At 38.6% G+C, this 13,467-nt stretch overlaps 1 protein-coding gene across 5 annotated transcripts in view; it reads left to right on the forward strand.

Moving 5' to 3' along the window:
* USP54 (ubiquitin specific peptidase 54) overlaps nt 1–13,467 on the forward strand; it is a 109,315-nt gene that overhangs the window by 81,493 nt on the left and 14,355 nt on the right. For all 5 annotated transcript variants that reach the window (XM_062624461.1, XM_062624464.1, XM_062624465.1 and 2 more), the window contains 7 exons: nt 480–648; nt 3,966–4,136; nt 8,075–8,206; nt 8,477–8,857; nt 10,212–10,446; nt 11,316–11,455; nt 12,531–12,704. In XM_062624461.1, coding sequence (XP_062480445.1) covers nt 480–648; nt 3,966–4,136; nt 8,075–8,206; nt 8,477–8,857; nt 10,212–10,446; nt 11,316–11,455; nt 12,531–12,704 — 1,402 coding nt within the window. The remainder of the gene's footprint in view (nt 1–479; nt 649–3,965; nt 4,137–8,074; nt 8,207–8,476; nt 8,858–10,211; nt 10,447–11,315; nt 11,456–12,530; nt 12,705–13,467) is intronic.

Below are 13,467 nucleotides of genomic sequence, written 5' to 3' on the forward strand. Positions count from 1 at the left end.
GATTTATATAACTGTATGAAATATTCTCTGGCCTGTCAAAATGCTTGCAGAGGTTCTGTAACAACAGAAATACCCACACCAAAATGGTTAGCTTTGACTTGAATCTGCTGTCATGATGTTGATGTATTTTTTTATTCATGTTTTTATGGATTAAGACATTTTAACAATTTTTTTTTTGACTGCAAAGTTAAAAACATTTTTGAGGATGAAAAGGTTTTTATTGGGGGGAAAAATCTGAAAGGGAAAGATTATTTTTCTAGTCATGCTTTATTAGGAATTGTGTTCAGCCATAAGATGATGAATACCTTGATTTTAGTTAGGTTGGTTCCAGACTTGTCTTGGAGAGTCCATTTCAATATTGCATATAGAAAGAGTTAAAAAATGACAGAGGAAAATAAAACTCTGAAAGAAGTATGATGGGGGGCTGAACAGAGCTTATTATATTTTTATGCATTCTTTTATTGTTGTTGTTAATTCAGATTGGTCCAAAATGGAAAGATGTTGTGACAAAGTGCATTAAAGGTCACTATCAGCCTTTGCTGCTGCTGTATGCAGATCCAAGAGGAACTCCAGTGTCAACACAAGACTTGCCCCCTCAGGTGGATTTACAGCAATATAGCAGGACTTGCTATGATAGCGAAGACTCAGGTCAGCAGTATATGCCTTATACCTTTATGCTGTAATGCTGCATGTGAATTCTTCGGGTTTGAATGTGGTTTTGTTACCAGGGGTTCTTATTGCTTGTCAAAGCTGATCTAGAATTCTGAAGAGAACTTCTAGCGTTTCAACTTTGAACCTTTCCCTTTCCAAGACTGTTTATTGTTTGGGTAGCAATCTTTTCCAGAAGGGTTTGGAGAAAGAAGCTAAAATAAAAAAATAATTAAGGACCTGATGGCATGGACATAGAGAAGAACAGTAACTGGTAACTTCAGTGTCTGAGTTCATAAATCCATCATAAATCCTTGTCAGAAAGGGAACAAGACCAGAGATGCACAAACACATGAAAAAAAAATTAAAGGAAGCTGCAGAATTAAACATAGTAGGGAAGCTAGGGAAAAGAAATATTAAGGAAATGTCATAAATGAGTCCTTAGCTAGGATGGTGAAAGGATGTGGGGGGAAGGGGAAGAAATACCATTGAATTAAAAATAAGAAGAGAGACAGAATCAGTGCAGCTTACCTTCAGCCTTTGGCTTGTCTTTTACTTAGATAAAGCAGCGCAAGAGATACAAACCAATTTGTGGAGACTGAAGGGGAAGGGATTGGCAAAGGCTTATATGCATAGATCATGTTTGCTTCTTCATTTTTCATGGTTTGTTTTGCATTAAAAAAGATCTGCAACAATAGATATGTAGCACTTAACATCTCAGAGGTCTTCAACACATTGCTACTTCCTGAATTCTTCGTATTACTGATAGTTTGTTGAATTGGGTATGTCCAAATAAGGTGCTTCAGAGGTTAGAACTTGGTCTGCTCAAGATACCAGTAGTGATCTGAACAGGCTGTTGTTCTGGATAATTGCAGACATTTAGTCACACCAGTTGAGGCCTCACTTAAAGAAGAATAGATAAATTCTGAGAGAGATACGCAATTTCAATCCAGATAGATCCAGCTCTTATTTTCACCCAGTTTATATTTAATGGCTTTGCGAAAGAAGATTGTTTCTGGTTTTGGATGTTTGCAGAGAATATCCTGAATTACAGATGTGTTTTTAAGTTGCCAAGAACATCAAGGTTGAGACTAAAACCAAAAATGCTAACTTTCTGACAGGATTATAGCCTATTCATGCAACTAATTCCAAGAATCTTTTACGGTTTTGCTGGCCAACAGCTAACTTTATACTTACTCATCAATGAATCTGTAGAGAACATCTGCTGTCTCCTTATTTGTGTGTTGACAGTCTACTGGTAATGAAATAAATCTCCCAACTCTTCTTAAAGATAAATGCAAATAAAACCAGTGGTAAGATGACCTTCACTTCTTACTTGACAAGATGCATCACAATTTATAAATCTGTCTTCCTGTTCCAAACAAACAAACAAAAAAGGAAGTTTGAAGGAGGGAGAGTGGTGCTCTCTGTCATTTGTGAGCACTTCTACAAGCTTCAGATCAATATACGCTGTAAACTTGCCTTGTAGTTCTGCTGATTGATCTCCAGGAAATACGTAGATAACCCTTCTACTTATTGTCTCTGCAGTATCTAATACTGTTGTATTCTAAAATTACTTCAGGAAGCTGAAAACAAATATATATATATTTAAAGGTGTTTCCTTTCAGATAAAATTCATAAGGCTATAGTGAGTAACCTGCTCTTGCATTTCAGAAACTCTTGGCGCGTCCTCAAGGCTTATTCTTGTAGCCTGCAGTGTTCAGCACTGATTTTGAGAGACTTTATGAGCTACTGTAGGTTGAAGTGCCAGGAGAAGACCATACCCTATATGTTTTCCTGTCAAATAGAATTATTTTCTAGCCTTGGTGATATCCAGGGTTTTCTATCCTAATAGACCTTTTCCAGGTGGCCTGCTTGTCTCTCACTAAGTGTAACTACAGCTGCTTCTGAATTCCCCAGTATTATTAGATATCCACAGTCCATAATTCAGAAACGAGCGAAGACTGCGTATTCTTATGCTGTTAATCACAATATTGTACCTGAAATTTTGTCAAGGGAATCTGAAAAATGCCTCTAATCATATCAATATCTGATACTACAAATTATGGAGGGAAGATTGTCAGGTGCTGCTATGAAATGTTGTGAAGCTAAGTGGAAACAACTCCTCTTAATGTTTTTGATTTTCTCTTGAATAAAGACTTCAGTTTACAAATCGTTTTATAGTACTCAGTTCCACAGCACTGATTCCTGTTGCCTACATTCGTCTTTCTGCAAGTGTCAATTCCATTAAGTATTCTATACTTCTTTAGACAGTGACATCTTTTATCTGTAAGGAGGTGGGGGAAGTTCTGACTTCAGAATTTGTTGGCCATCCTTAAATAGGACATCAGCTGCACGATTTGCTTTTAGCAAAGCCGTGAAGTGCCCTCAGGCTGAGTTTGCAATTAAACATAGAATCATAGAATAGAATCATAGAATAATTAGGGTTGGAAAGGACCTTAAGTTCATCTAGTTCCAACCCCCCTGCCGTGGGCAGGTGAGAATGACTTTCTTCTTGAATTTCTTTATTTCTTCTTTAACTTCTCCAGTGAGAAACAAATATGAAATGAATATTTTATATATTCAGGAGTGTATACATCACATGTAAAATGGCCAGCTGTCTTCAAACTATGTTCAGATTTTTACTTTTATGGACTGAAAGTGGTGGGAGGAGGTTGTCTTCTTCTCTCCTTTGAATGAGCTTAGGAGTAACTGAATCATGATTTGAATCATTTCAGTACCCAACTTGTGCAGAGGATCAGTGCTAGCTTCTTGAGAAGCAACAGGTTACTTTGCTTTAGATAATACAATTTCAGTATAAAGTTTTGCTAGGTAAGCGTTTGTTTCATAGTAGATTAAATGCACTAATTATTATAACTTGTGATGTTCTTGTTACCTGTACTAATATTTTGTACTTGATTAATTTTTTAACTTTGACTTCCCCTGAAGCAGTGTATTTCATATTTTAATTACACTTGACAGTGTTGAAAATTAATGAAGAATAATTTGTGTGGTGCTAATGTGTACTTTCAGTCCAATGGACATAGTTTTATTTTGTGTAATAAAAGGATTTGATAAATCTGGAGTTACCAGAGAGAATGAAAGAAAGGTTTGCAGAAGGAATTACTATCTCTTTCCTCTTCAAAAGGAGAGGACTTTTCCCATAAGTTTTGGCATCCTTGAATATAAGTTTTTATGTTTGGTACTCTGTTTTTCTGTTAAATTTTGTGCAGTTTCCTCTGTTCTCTTTTTTTAGCCTTTTCTGACTTAAATAATAGCCCCAAAAGATTGAAATTTGACATTGCTTCATTCCCTAGGGAGAGAACCTTCCATATCGAGTGATACCAGGACAGATTCCTCTACAGACAGCTATCCTTATAAACAGGCACACCATGAGTCTGTGGTCAGTCACTTCTCCTCTGACTCTCAGGGGACAGTCATCTACAATGTGGAGAATGATGCAGCTTCACAAAGCAGCAGGGACACAGGTAGCAGATACTGTTATATCTGTGTGATTGTCATTAAATATGGTTGCAGTGGATTCCAGGGAAAAATGTCTCTATATACAACCTATAAGAGAATGGTGACCAGTTTAGTATCCTAAATGTTTTTGGTTTGTAATGAACCATGAGCATTCACAAAAAAATAAGCATGATTTTAAATGTCTTGTTGGCTTTTGTAGACTTTTATCTAGCCAGACAAACAGTTACTGGCATATTTTCTGCTATCCACAATCGTACCTACTGTTTTTGTTACATACTTCTCTAAGTTTGTGCAGTGCCATTATAAGTTTTGGTAAGTGCTGTGTGTGCTACTTGCTTGTCTGTGGGCAGTTACTTCATTTCAGGAGTGGCAGCTGTCTGGGAAAGGCACTTTCATCACCAGAATCTCATAGTTGGGGACTAAGGACTTTCTATGTAAGTGGGTGTTGGTAGTAATATTTACAGCACCAGGAAGGAGCATAGGATGATTTCCTGCCTCTGCTATGGAAGCAAGTTAAGTGAGAATCTGCAGTGAGAAGACAATATATATGCATGTTTCTTCAGGCAGCTGAACACTTTTTTAGTTGAAAAGAGGTTAGCTGGAAGTCTGAAGGCTTAGATCTCCTCTATTTCTCAGGCCCAGTGACCCTAGCCAGCCTGTTTCTGCATACAGGAGCTCTGACATGACTTGTGAAAAAGTAGTGCATGAGTTAAAGTCAGACTTCTTAATCATCAGAAATATGATTTGCTAAGTCTGTTTGAAAAGTCACTTTACTGTGCCTTAAGTAGACTGTCTAAGACTGTATTAGAGTTGAATCAACTGTTTGTTGCACCAGTGTGTCAACAGAGATTATGCCACTTTGTCCTTTTAGTTGCAGAATAGTTCTCTCTTGCATTGTGACTATATGCATATTTGGTTCATTTGAAAGACTCTGTGATACAAATATATTTCACATCTAAAATCTGGAAAAATGTTTCAAGTTAATTTTCTTCAGTACTTTTTTGATTCTTCATCAGAGGTCCAAGTAACAGTAATACGTGTTTTTAAATAGCCAGACAGTACTTCCATTGTTTTGGCAAATACTTAATATTATGTTCCAGTCAGAGTCCTTGGTAGAGTGTGAGAAAGAAGTAAAAGTTGGAGCAGAATTTGAGTGATGAGGGGACAAAATTGAAAATGCTAGTGGAATATTGTTTATATAGTCTGCAAAACTGGCACAGAGTTTATTTGATTAGATCTTCCCTGCAAAACTTGCCATGCAGAAGTTTGCAGAAAAGTAGGGTAAGGGGATGGTTGCAAACATTTAAGCATGAAGTTCAGCATGTAACCTTTTGTTATGTCATTTTTAGTGACTTTCTCCCTTTCTTTTTCTTTCTTCTCCTACTGATTCTATCCTGTGTTATTCCCTTCAGCTTAGCCTGTCTCTCTACCTAATTCAGTTGTCCTCATCCTCCCTGATTCAGCTTTAGCTGTAGTCAGCCTGCCCCCTTAGCTAGCCACCTGTCTGGGCATTTCCCCTTTTTTTACCTACCCAAAACCTTTCCAAAAAAGTCAGGCTGCCAACTGATACAACTGCTCTGTCACCAAATGCTGATCCGTGGGGCTATAAAGAAGCCATCCACATTGACCTGTCAACTGACTCATTCTGGGCAAGAGCAGGATTCTTCATTTTATGGCCATTTGCCCACTACTTCAGCCCAGAAAATTATGGACTCTGTCCCACATCGTCCTCCAGGGAAGGACCACCATTGGGTTGTATGACCTCGGGCACCCAGTTACTTCAGAATGGGGGCATGAAGAGTGGCTGCATAAGCCCTCTCTGGTTCCCGCCAACCTGTGCTGCTGAGAAAAATGTGCGTATTCTGGCTGCCCCATTCATGCAACTGAGATTACAGTGGGAGGGAGTAGGGGGTGTTCTGTCTTAACCCGTTTGATTTCATTCTCTTCTCTAACATTCTTAGACACACGCACAACCCCTACAAACCCCCAAACTTTTCCTTTGAGTATCGCTGTTTGCTTATGAAGCCATCCCATCTCTGGAGGATGAGGCGTTTAGGTGATACATGCAGCAAGGGACACCTTTTAAGCATATGACTGGGTACCCAGACAGAAATCCTGGCTTGTTATTTTAGTGAATTAAAAAAATGAGTGTAAAGTGTTAACATACATTCTTGGTATTGCAATTCCTATAACCGTGCATTTGTTCTAGAGGATCCAAGTACAGACAACAAAGCCTGGTCATGCAGACTTTTGGATTGTAGGCATCTCTTCCATGGCTATTAAATGTCCAGTGACAATAGAACAAAATTTGCAGCTTATGAAAGGAGAAGAAAATATTTATGCAAAGCTAGCAGCCTTTAAATAGTTTCTGTTAAAGTACTGGAAGAATACTAATGAAGCACTCCCTACCAGGTTGAAAGGACTTTTTGGGGAAAAATGTTGAACTAGAGAAGTTGTACACTCTGAAGTGAAGCATAAGCCTCTTCTGTCTTGAGGGGAGCCACTACAAATTCTAAGATAATACTGTTCTTTCAGTCCCTGAAAGATGTGTGAGTCCATGCTGTAAAGGAAGAAGAAAATTCTCCCAAAGCACTGACTTATGCTCACCTAAATGCTGCACATCTTCTGTTTTCACTGCCAACATTTCTATTTGACTTACTTAATTTCTTTTCTTTTATGTAATTTTCTTGTTTCTAAAGAATTTGGCTACAGAATCACTTTCCACTTTGCAAACGAATAGAAATGCGAGTCTTGGATAGCTTGCTTTTTGTTGTTTGGATTCCTTCCCATTCATATATTGTAGTATCTCTATAGCAATTGTAGTTGAAGTGAATTACTTTTTTTCAGCTGTTGAAAGTACATTTTCATGTGTAAAATCTGTTTTAAATGTTAATTTTTAATGTTAATTTTTTAGAGAAGGGGGAAGGCTCAGAACAGCCAGCTCTATAGTCTCGGGGTTGTTAATCCACTATTGGGTAGTAGGGGCTTCCCTTTCCTATCATCCTATGCAAGGTGAAAGTTGGTAATATAAAGGCTAGAAAAAAGTCTTTGTAGCTTATTCATAAATTCCCTTCTTATCCTGCATCTCTGCTTGGGACTACTCACGTGAGTAAAGCCATGCGTGTGTTTGTGCTTACAGGTTTAGGTCTGTGAATGTGTGAGAACCATAAAATTAAGAAAAGACAATAGAGAAAACTTGTGATGTCAAATACTGTTAATTTACATTTGATGTGAGGAAATGGGGAATAAACTGTGTGCAAGAGAAAATATTAGCACTCAGACACATGAGCTGTAGTAAGGGAATGTTGTCGTGTGTCAGCTGATCAATGTTGATGTTGTGTACGCTCTTAGTTTGTGACAGATGCAAATTAGCTGGCTTACCCTTGAGAGCCAACTGAGGCTTCTTCACTGTAGAGTAAGCTAACTCATATTACCTAGTATTTGCTACAGGCAGAGAGAGTGTAGATAAATAGTGCAGAGCAGCTGATGATGTGCAGTAATTTATTATTAAATGGTGATTCGTTCATGTGTTTGAGTCTTTATTCAACAGAGTAATGTCAAGCAAGCTGTTGTCAGGAGTTTTGTGTTTGTGGCTGCTAAAACTGAAAAAGTATTCAGGCAGCAAGAAAGTGGTGTCCTTGCTCTAGAAGACAAATCAGAGTCAGCTTTTTCCTCTCCCTGTGGATGAGCTCTCATTAACCAGACAGGAGCTGGTTAATTATCCTTGCAGGGGCTGTATTTATCTTTCGTGACCTTAAAAACTGAACACACTCCCCATACAAAACCAAAAAAACTTTTGGATACAGAAATTAACCCATACTTGCCAGTTAGCATTGGCATATCTGCAGCTTCTAAGGAGCAGGAAAGCCCTGCCGCTGTTAGTGCACAGAACACTCAGTCCGAAGGCTCTTGTCATCTCTGTTGTGTTCTTCTGTCCTTCCAGGGCACCTGACTGACAGTGAGTGCAATCAGAGACATGTTTCCAAAAAGGGCTCACTGGCAGACCGCAAGAGGAGTTCTAGCCGTTCCCGGCGAAAAGGAGATGAGGCTCAATCATCAGGATACCATAGTGAAGGCAGGAGATGCTATTTTTAGATATCAGTATCTCCTTATGCATGTTTTTAAGACAAATGCATTTCCCTCCGTGTTTGTTACATCTCTGTATTTTGTCCTGTTTCTGCTTGTTTTGTTTGTTTGTTTGGGGGTGTTGGTTGGCTTAGGGTTTTTTTTTATTGCACTGGGGATGTGGGGTTGTTTTGGTTTTTACTTTCCAAAATCTGCTGAAGATGCTGCTAGTTTAATCTGAAGTTATTTTTACGGCATTTGCTGTCTCTCTAAACTCCAGGAGAAACCTTGAAGGAGAAACAAGCCCCCAGAACTGCCCCCAAACCATCCAGCAGCACAAGCAGGCTGAGGGAATTTAAAGAGACAGTGAGCAATATGATCCACAGCAGACCACAGCAGATTTCTCAAACCATCCAGAATTCCCCTCGTGGAAGGAGTAGTGTGGATCAGACAGAAACACGACACTCAAGAAGCCTGTCTGCACACTCTCGAGATTGGGAAGTGGAGAGTACCAGTAGTGGGTCTAAATCCAGTTCATCTAGCAGGTATCGGCCAACCTGGAGACCCAAAAGAGAGTCTCTGAATATAGACAGCATCTTCAGTAAAGACAAGAGGAAACATTGTGGCTACACTCAACTTAGCCCCTTCTCTGAAGAAGCAGGTAAGAGTTTGAGAAAAAAAGACTTATTTCTGAATGTGTGGAATTTGTAATACTCCTATATGCCATTTGGTTTAAGTAAAGTAGGGAAATAAGATTTTGAACATGGCATTTAGGTCAGTGGACATGACTCACCAGTCGTGTCCTTGAAGGCTAGTTTCTGTATGGATATTTGTGCTGCATGTGTGATAATTATTTGCTAAATTTCACATGTAAGGAAATAATAAGAGAAACATTACTGCCTGTGCTGCTTAAATGGATGCAAGACTAACCTGCTAAGTATCTGGAAGTTCATCCCTTGTAATGGACTTCTGTATTGGTCTGTTGTTTTCTCTAGTTCATCATGGTTTTGCATGATGGCTCAGACTGTGGTGCTATGAGTACCTCACATGTTTCTGAATTCTCATTGTGAGGATAAGAGTTTGGCAGCCAGTGATGATTTTTATGGGCCACTTTACACTTGTACAGAGACTTTGTCCTCAGCTTTGCTGGTTTTCAAGGTAATAAAATCTGTGGTAAAACAACTTTGGGTATTTTTTGTTGCCCTAGCCCCTACTTTCTTTTCTTCTGTCTGCGAATGAATATAATGGTTATTTTGCTCCCTATCAATTGAAGAATACTCCTGAAACTGTAAAGGGTTTGAAGAATAGGTGTGTTCCAGTTCCAGATTTTTTATGCTGCTGTGTTCGCCTCTCAGATTGCTTGAAGGATACTGTGTGAATGAAAAGAGGTTTGTGTGACTGGCAGCAGAGTTGTGGTTAGTGTGGAAGCTGATGCAGATATTAGTGAGCCTGGAGAGAGGGAGGGACAGATGATACCAACTCGAAAGAGCTAAATGTTGAAAAGAATTGGAAAGCATAAAAAAACATGTATAGGGAAGGTGAAGGGAGAAGAGCACAGTTCCAGGGAAGGGAGCAAAGGAAGCAAACAAGAGGCAAGTGGGAAGGCAGTGAAATCAGTAATGAAGAATTAAAAAAAAAATTTCCTGTCCATGGCAAAATAATGTTAAAAGTGCAGCGTTTGGTGTAGCTATGACAGAGTATGATAACAAGTATAAACTGGAAATAAGGTTGGCTAAGCTGTAAAATGATCTTGCAATAATACAAATAGTTATGGGGAAGAAAAGAGTTTCTTTCCATACTTTATTGTTACCTGTGAGAGGAATATGGTAAGTATGGGAGAGATTAAAAAGTAGATTTGTTGAATAGATTATTGCTTAATATTACTAGGAATGCTGTAAAAGTGTTGGGATTTTTTTCTGCTTAATATTGCTAGTTTTATACTTAAGACAGAGCTTCTGGTTTTAAGCATGATATTGAAGTTTTGATCTTCTACTCGGCTGTATTCATCTTAACAGGTAAAGAGCTTATTGAGAATGAGGCAAAGGAACACACTGTTCAAGAAATAAGATCAAGCCAGTCAAATGCCAGATACAAGCATGGTATGCTAGGCCGGGGCACCCAGCATCATATGGTGGATCAGCAGCCTCATCTAATACAGAGGATGGAGTCTGGCTATGAAAGCAGCGAGCGCAACAGCAACAGCCCTGTTAGTCTGGACTTGCCCTTGTCTGAAAGCTCAAGTACCCACAGGTAGATTTCAAGAAACTGCATTTTTTGAGTGATTGAAGTCTTGATTTGGTTTTTGTAGTTACATAATGGTATGGAACGTTTCTTTACAAATGCAAAACAGCGCTCCTAGCTTGTAATACAGGTTTATTAGGGCAGGGGGGGAATAGAAGTGGAATAGGAATCTGAGTGAGTTTGATTCATTTTCTTGTCAGTATATTAGCTATATATGATAGCTTACTGCTAGTGAGAAAGAAATGGGATTCATTAAATGAGAAATGTTGACTAAAATTGCACTTCTAAGTAGTTGTACCGTTAGTCCGTGATTCAAAAATTCAACTAAACTATCAAACTTCATGCTTGTCCTTTGAAATTTTGTTCAAAGGACAAGCATGGACCTTTTTGTTTAACTGTTGCTTGAGAGAAGCCTTGTATAAAATGAGAAATCGGTATTCTTGTATAGAAACCTTTGACATTTTCAGTTTGAGAGGTTCAGTGAAGTCTTCCAAGACACTTGCAATATTTATATGCAAAAATAAATAGGCAGCATAGTGTGCTTCTCTTCTTGGCTCAGGAAGCTTCAGGCATTCACAAACTGAGACTGTTTATGGCCAGAATAATAGATTTTTAGCTGTCCAAATTTGTTGAGAACAGCTACCAGACCACAGGTTTAATATGCATTGCATCCTGTCATGGAGGAGAACAGAATTTTTGTTCTCCCCTTTGTTAACTTTCTCTTTCCCTGTATTTCTGAAGATTTTCTGATGATAGGCTTTCTTAAACTTAAATGAAAATGCAAATAAATATTTATGTGATGCTAAGAAAGGAAAGATAGATATAATTTATCCTGGAGAAATTGATAAAATGGTAAACTAATTTTTCTCTTCTTGGAGGGATGTTCATATGAAGCGAGCAGGTGGATTGGTTCCTGCCTGGCGTAACATCCCAAAGTCTCATAGTAGCAGCATCTTGGAAGTGGAGTCTACTTCATCAATTGGTAGCTGGGCAAACAGCTCACAGGCCATTGGAAATGGTAAGATACACTTCCCTGGTAACAGTGATTTTGCAAGGTAAATGCCATTGGATATTTATTTTCACAGTGAAATTATGAGGAAGGGAGAGGAAACGTTGAGGATCACAACACAGTTTTAGAAGGTATAACTTGCAACCCCCTTTGGTAGATCTTGTAAAAAACGTTGCAATATTCCTTTGATCATGTTGCTCTGACATCTTTTTGAGTATTGATGTAACTGATAAAGTAAAACTGTTTTTCCTGTTCTTCCCCATACCTCAGTATTCTGCCATCAGTGGAAAATAACTTCCCAAGCATAACTCATAACAACTTAGTAGGATGGACAAGTCCTGAAAAAAAAAGCTCATGAGAATGGATATTTACAATATCAGGTTAAGGCTGAGCTTTTCTTGCAGATGTGCATTCCGATTAAGTATCGTTCTGACCAAAATGACTTACTCCAGAGAATGTCTGGGGAAGGGAAAGGGGGGCAGAGAGCAGATGCTTTCCATATACAGGTCATAATTCATGCAAGAATGATGACTGATATCTGCTTGTTGACTATGATATTGATACGCTTTATTTTCTTCCCATTTTCATATGCTTGTGCAGTTAGATGAAAAGCTTTTCAGTTGGAATCCATTTTACTTAGTTAAGCTAATGATCTGGCTAATTTGGCATAGCATTATTTACAAATTATAAGCACAGTAAGAAACTTAGAGATTTCAGCAGCAGTTTAGAGTTACCTCTTAGAGTGATTCTCTCTGTTCCATTTGCTCTGTCTGGGTCAGTGAATCCAGGGATGGGCTGTGCTGCAGGGGAGCTTGAAGCAATGTTGAAACGTTTCTGCCAGTCACTGGCATAGAGAAGGCAGTTGGAAACCAGATGGCTTAGGCAGGGTTTTGAAAGTAAAATTTAACAAAGTAAAATTTGTGATCTGAAATTCTGTAGTCTTTGCTTGGTCAGTCTGTTATTTTCTAGTGTTGATTGTATTCTCCATTAATATTTCCTTGTCTTTTAAAGGATATTAAAGAGTATCTTGAAGATATTTTACTATCAAAAAGTTTTTTTCTCTCTTTTATTTTTTGGGGGGAAGGTGGGGAGATGTTTGGCCCTTTAAAGAGTGAACTGGATGAATTGCAAGAGGAGGTGGCAAGGAGAGCACATGAACAAGAACTACGCAGAAAAAGAGAAAAGGAAATGGAGGCAGCAATGGGCTTTAATCCCCACCCCAGCAGGTTCATGGATCTCGATGAACTGCAGAATCAGGGTAACTTTTTGAATGCAGTATATTTTGCAAGACTAGTGCTGGAATTTTTTACACATTTGAACTTTCCTATTGTAAGTCTCTCTCTCTCTTTTTCTCTCCCCCCATTATAATTTTGTACCTTCAGTTAGTGAAAGGCTGTCAACTTCAAATCTGTAGGATGCAAAAGAACTGTTTGATATTTTGACCAAATACTTTCTTAAATGAGACAAAGATGCAGAGGTGTTTTTAATAGAGTTGCACCTTTCCATTTTTATGGTGATATGCACCATTACTAGTATTGATACCTAGATTTAGCTCTAAGGCTTCAATCAATGGGCTGAAATGAGCCGTTGATGGAATATGATGCAAAATGAGCCATCCACATGCAGCATCACTTGTTCAGTTAGGCTGTTGTTTTGTTTCTGGTAGAACTACTGCCAGTAAGCAATTCTGCTTGTTCCTGCTTTTGTACTTCCCACTCTATCCCTGACCAGCTGTGCAGCCACAGCACAGGTGTGAGAACAAGTACTGTGGCAGGCTTAAACTGGATCTAATTGAAAATCTGAGCTGGGTTTAGATTACGTATGTTTTCTAAGGAAAAAGAATCTGGGGGGTGAAAAAAAGCCAAATACTAAGTTTGATTGTCTTCCATGATTCCTCATGTTTCTGGCAGGGGGTGGCAGCAGAAGTTTTAATTGGAAGGATAGAGCTGCAGCAGAGAAAACTTGGTGACAGGATTTGTCTGTAGCACCTTTGTTTTAGCCTTAAATCTCCCATCAGTCGG

Source organism: Pezoporus occidentalis, unplaced genomic scaffold (genome assembly GCF_034315485.1).
Source record: "Pezoporus occidentalis ecotype Australia unplaced genomic scaffold, CSIRO_AGI_Poc_V1 ctg268, whole genome shotgun sequence".
Classification (NCBI taxonomy): domain Eukaryota; kingdom Metazoa; phylum Chordata; class Aves; order Psittaciformes; family Psittacidae; genus Pezoporus; species Pezoporus occidentalis.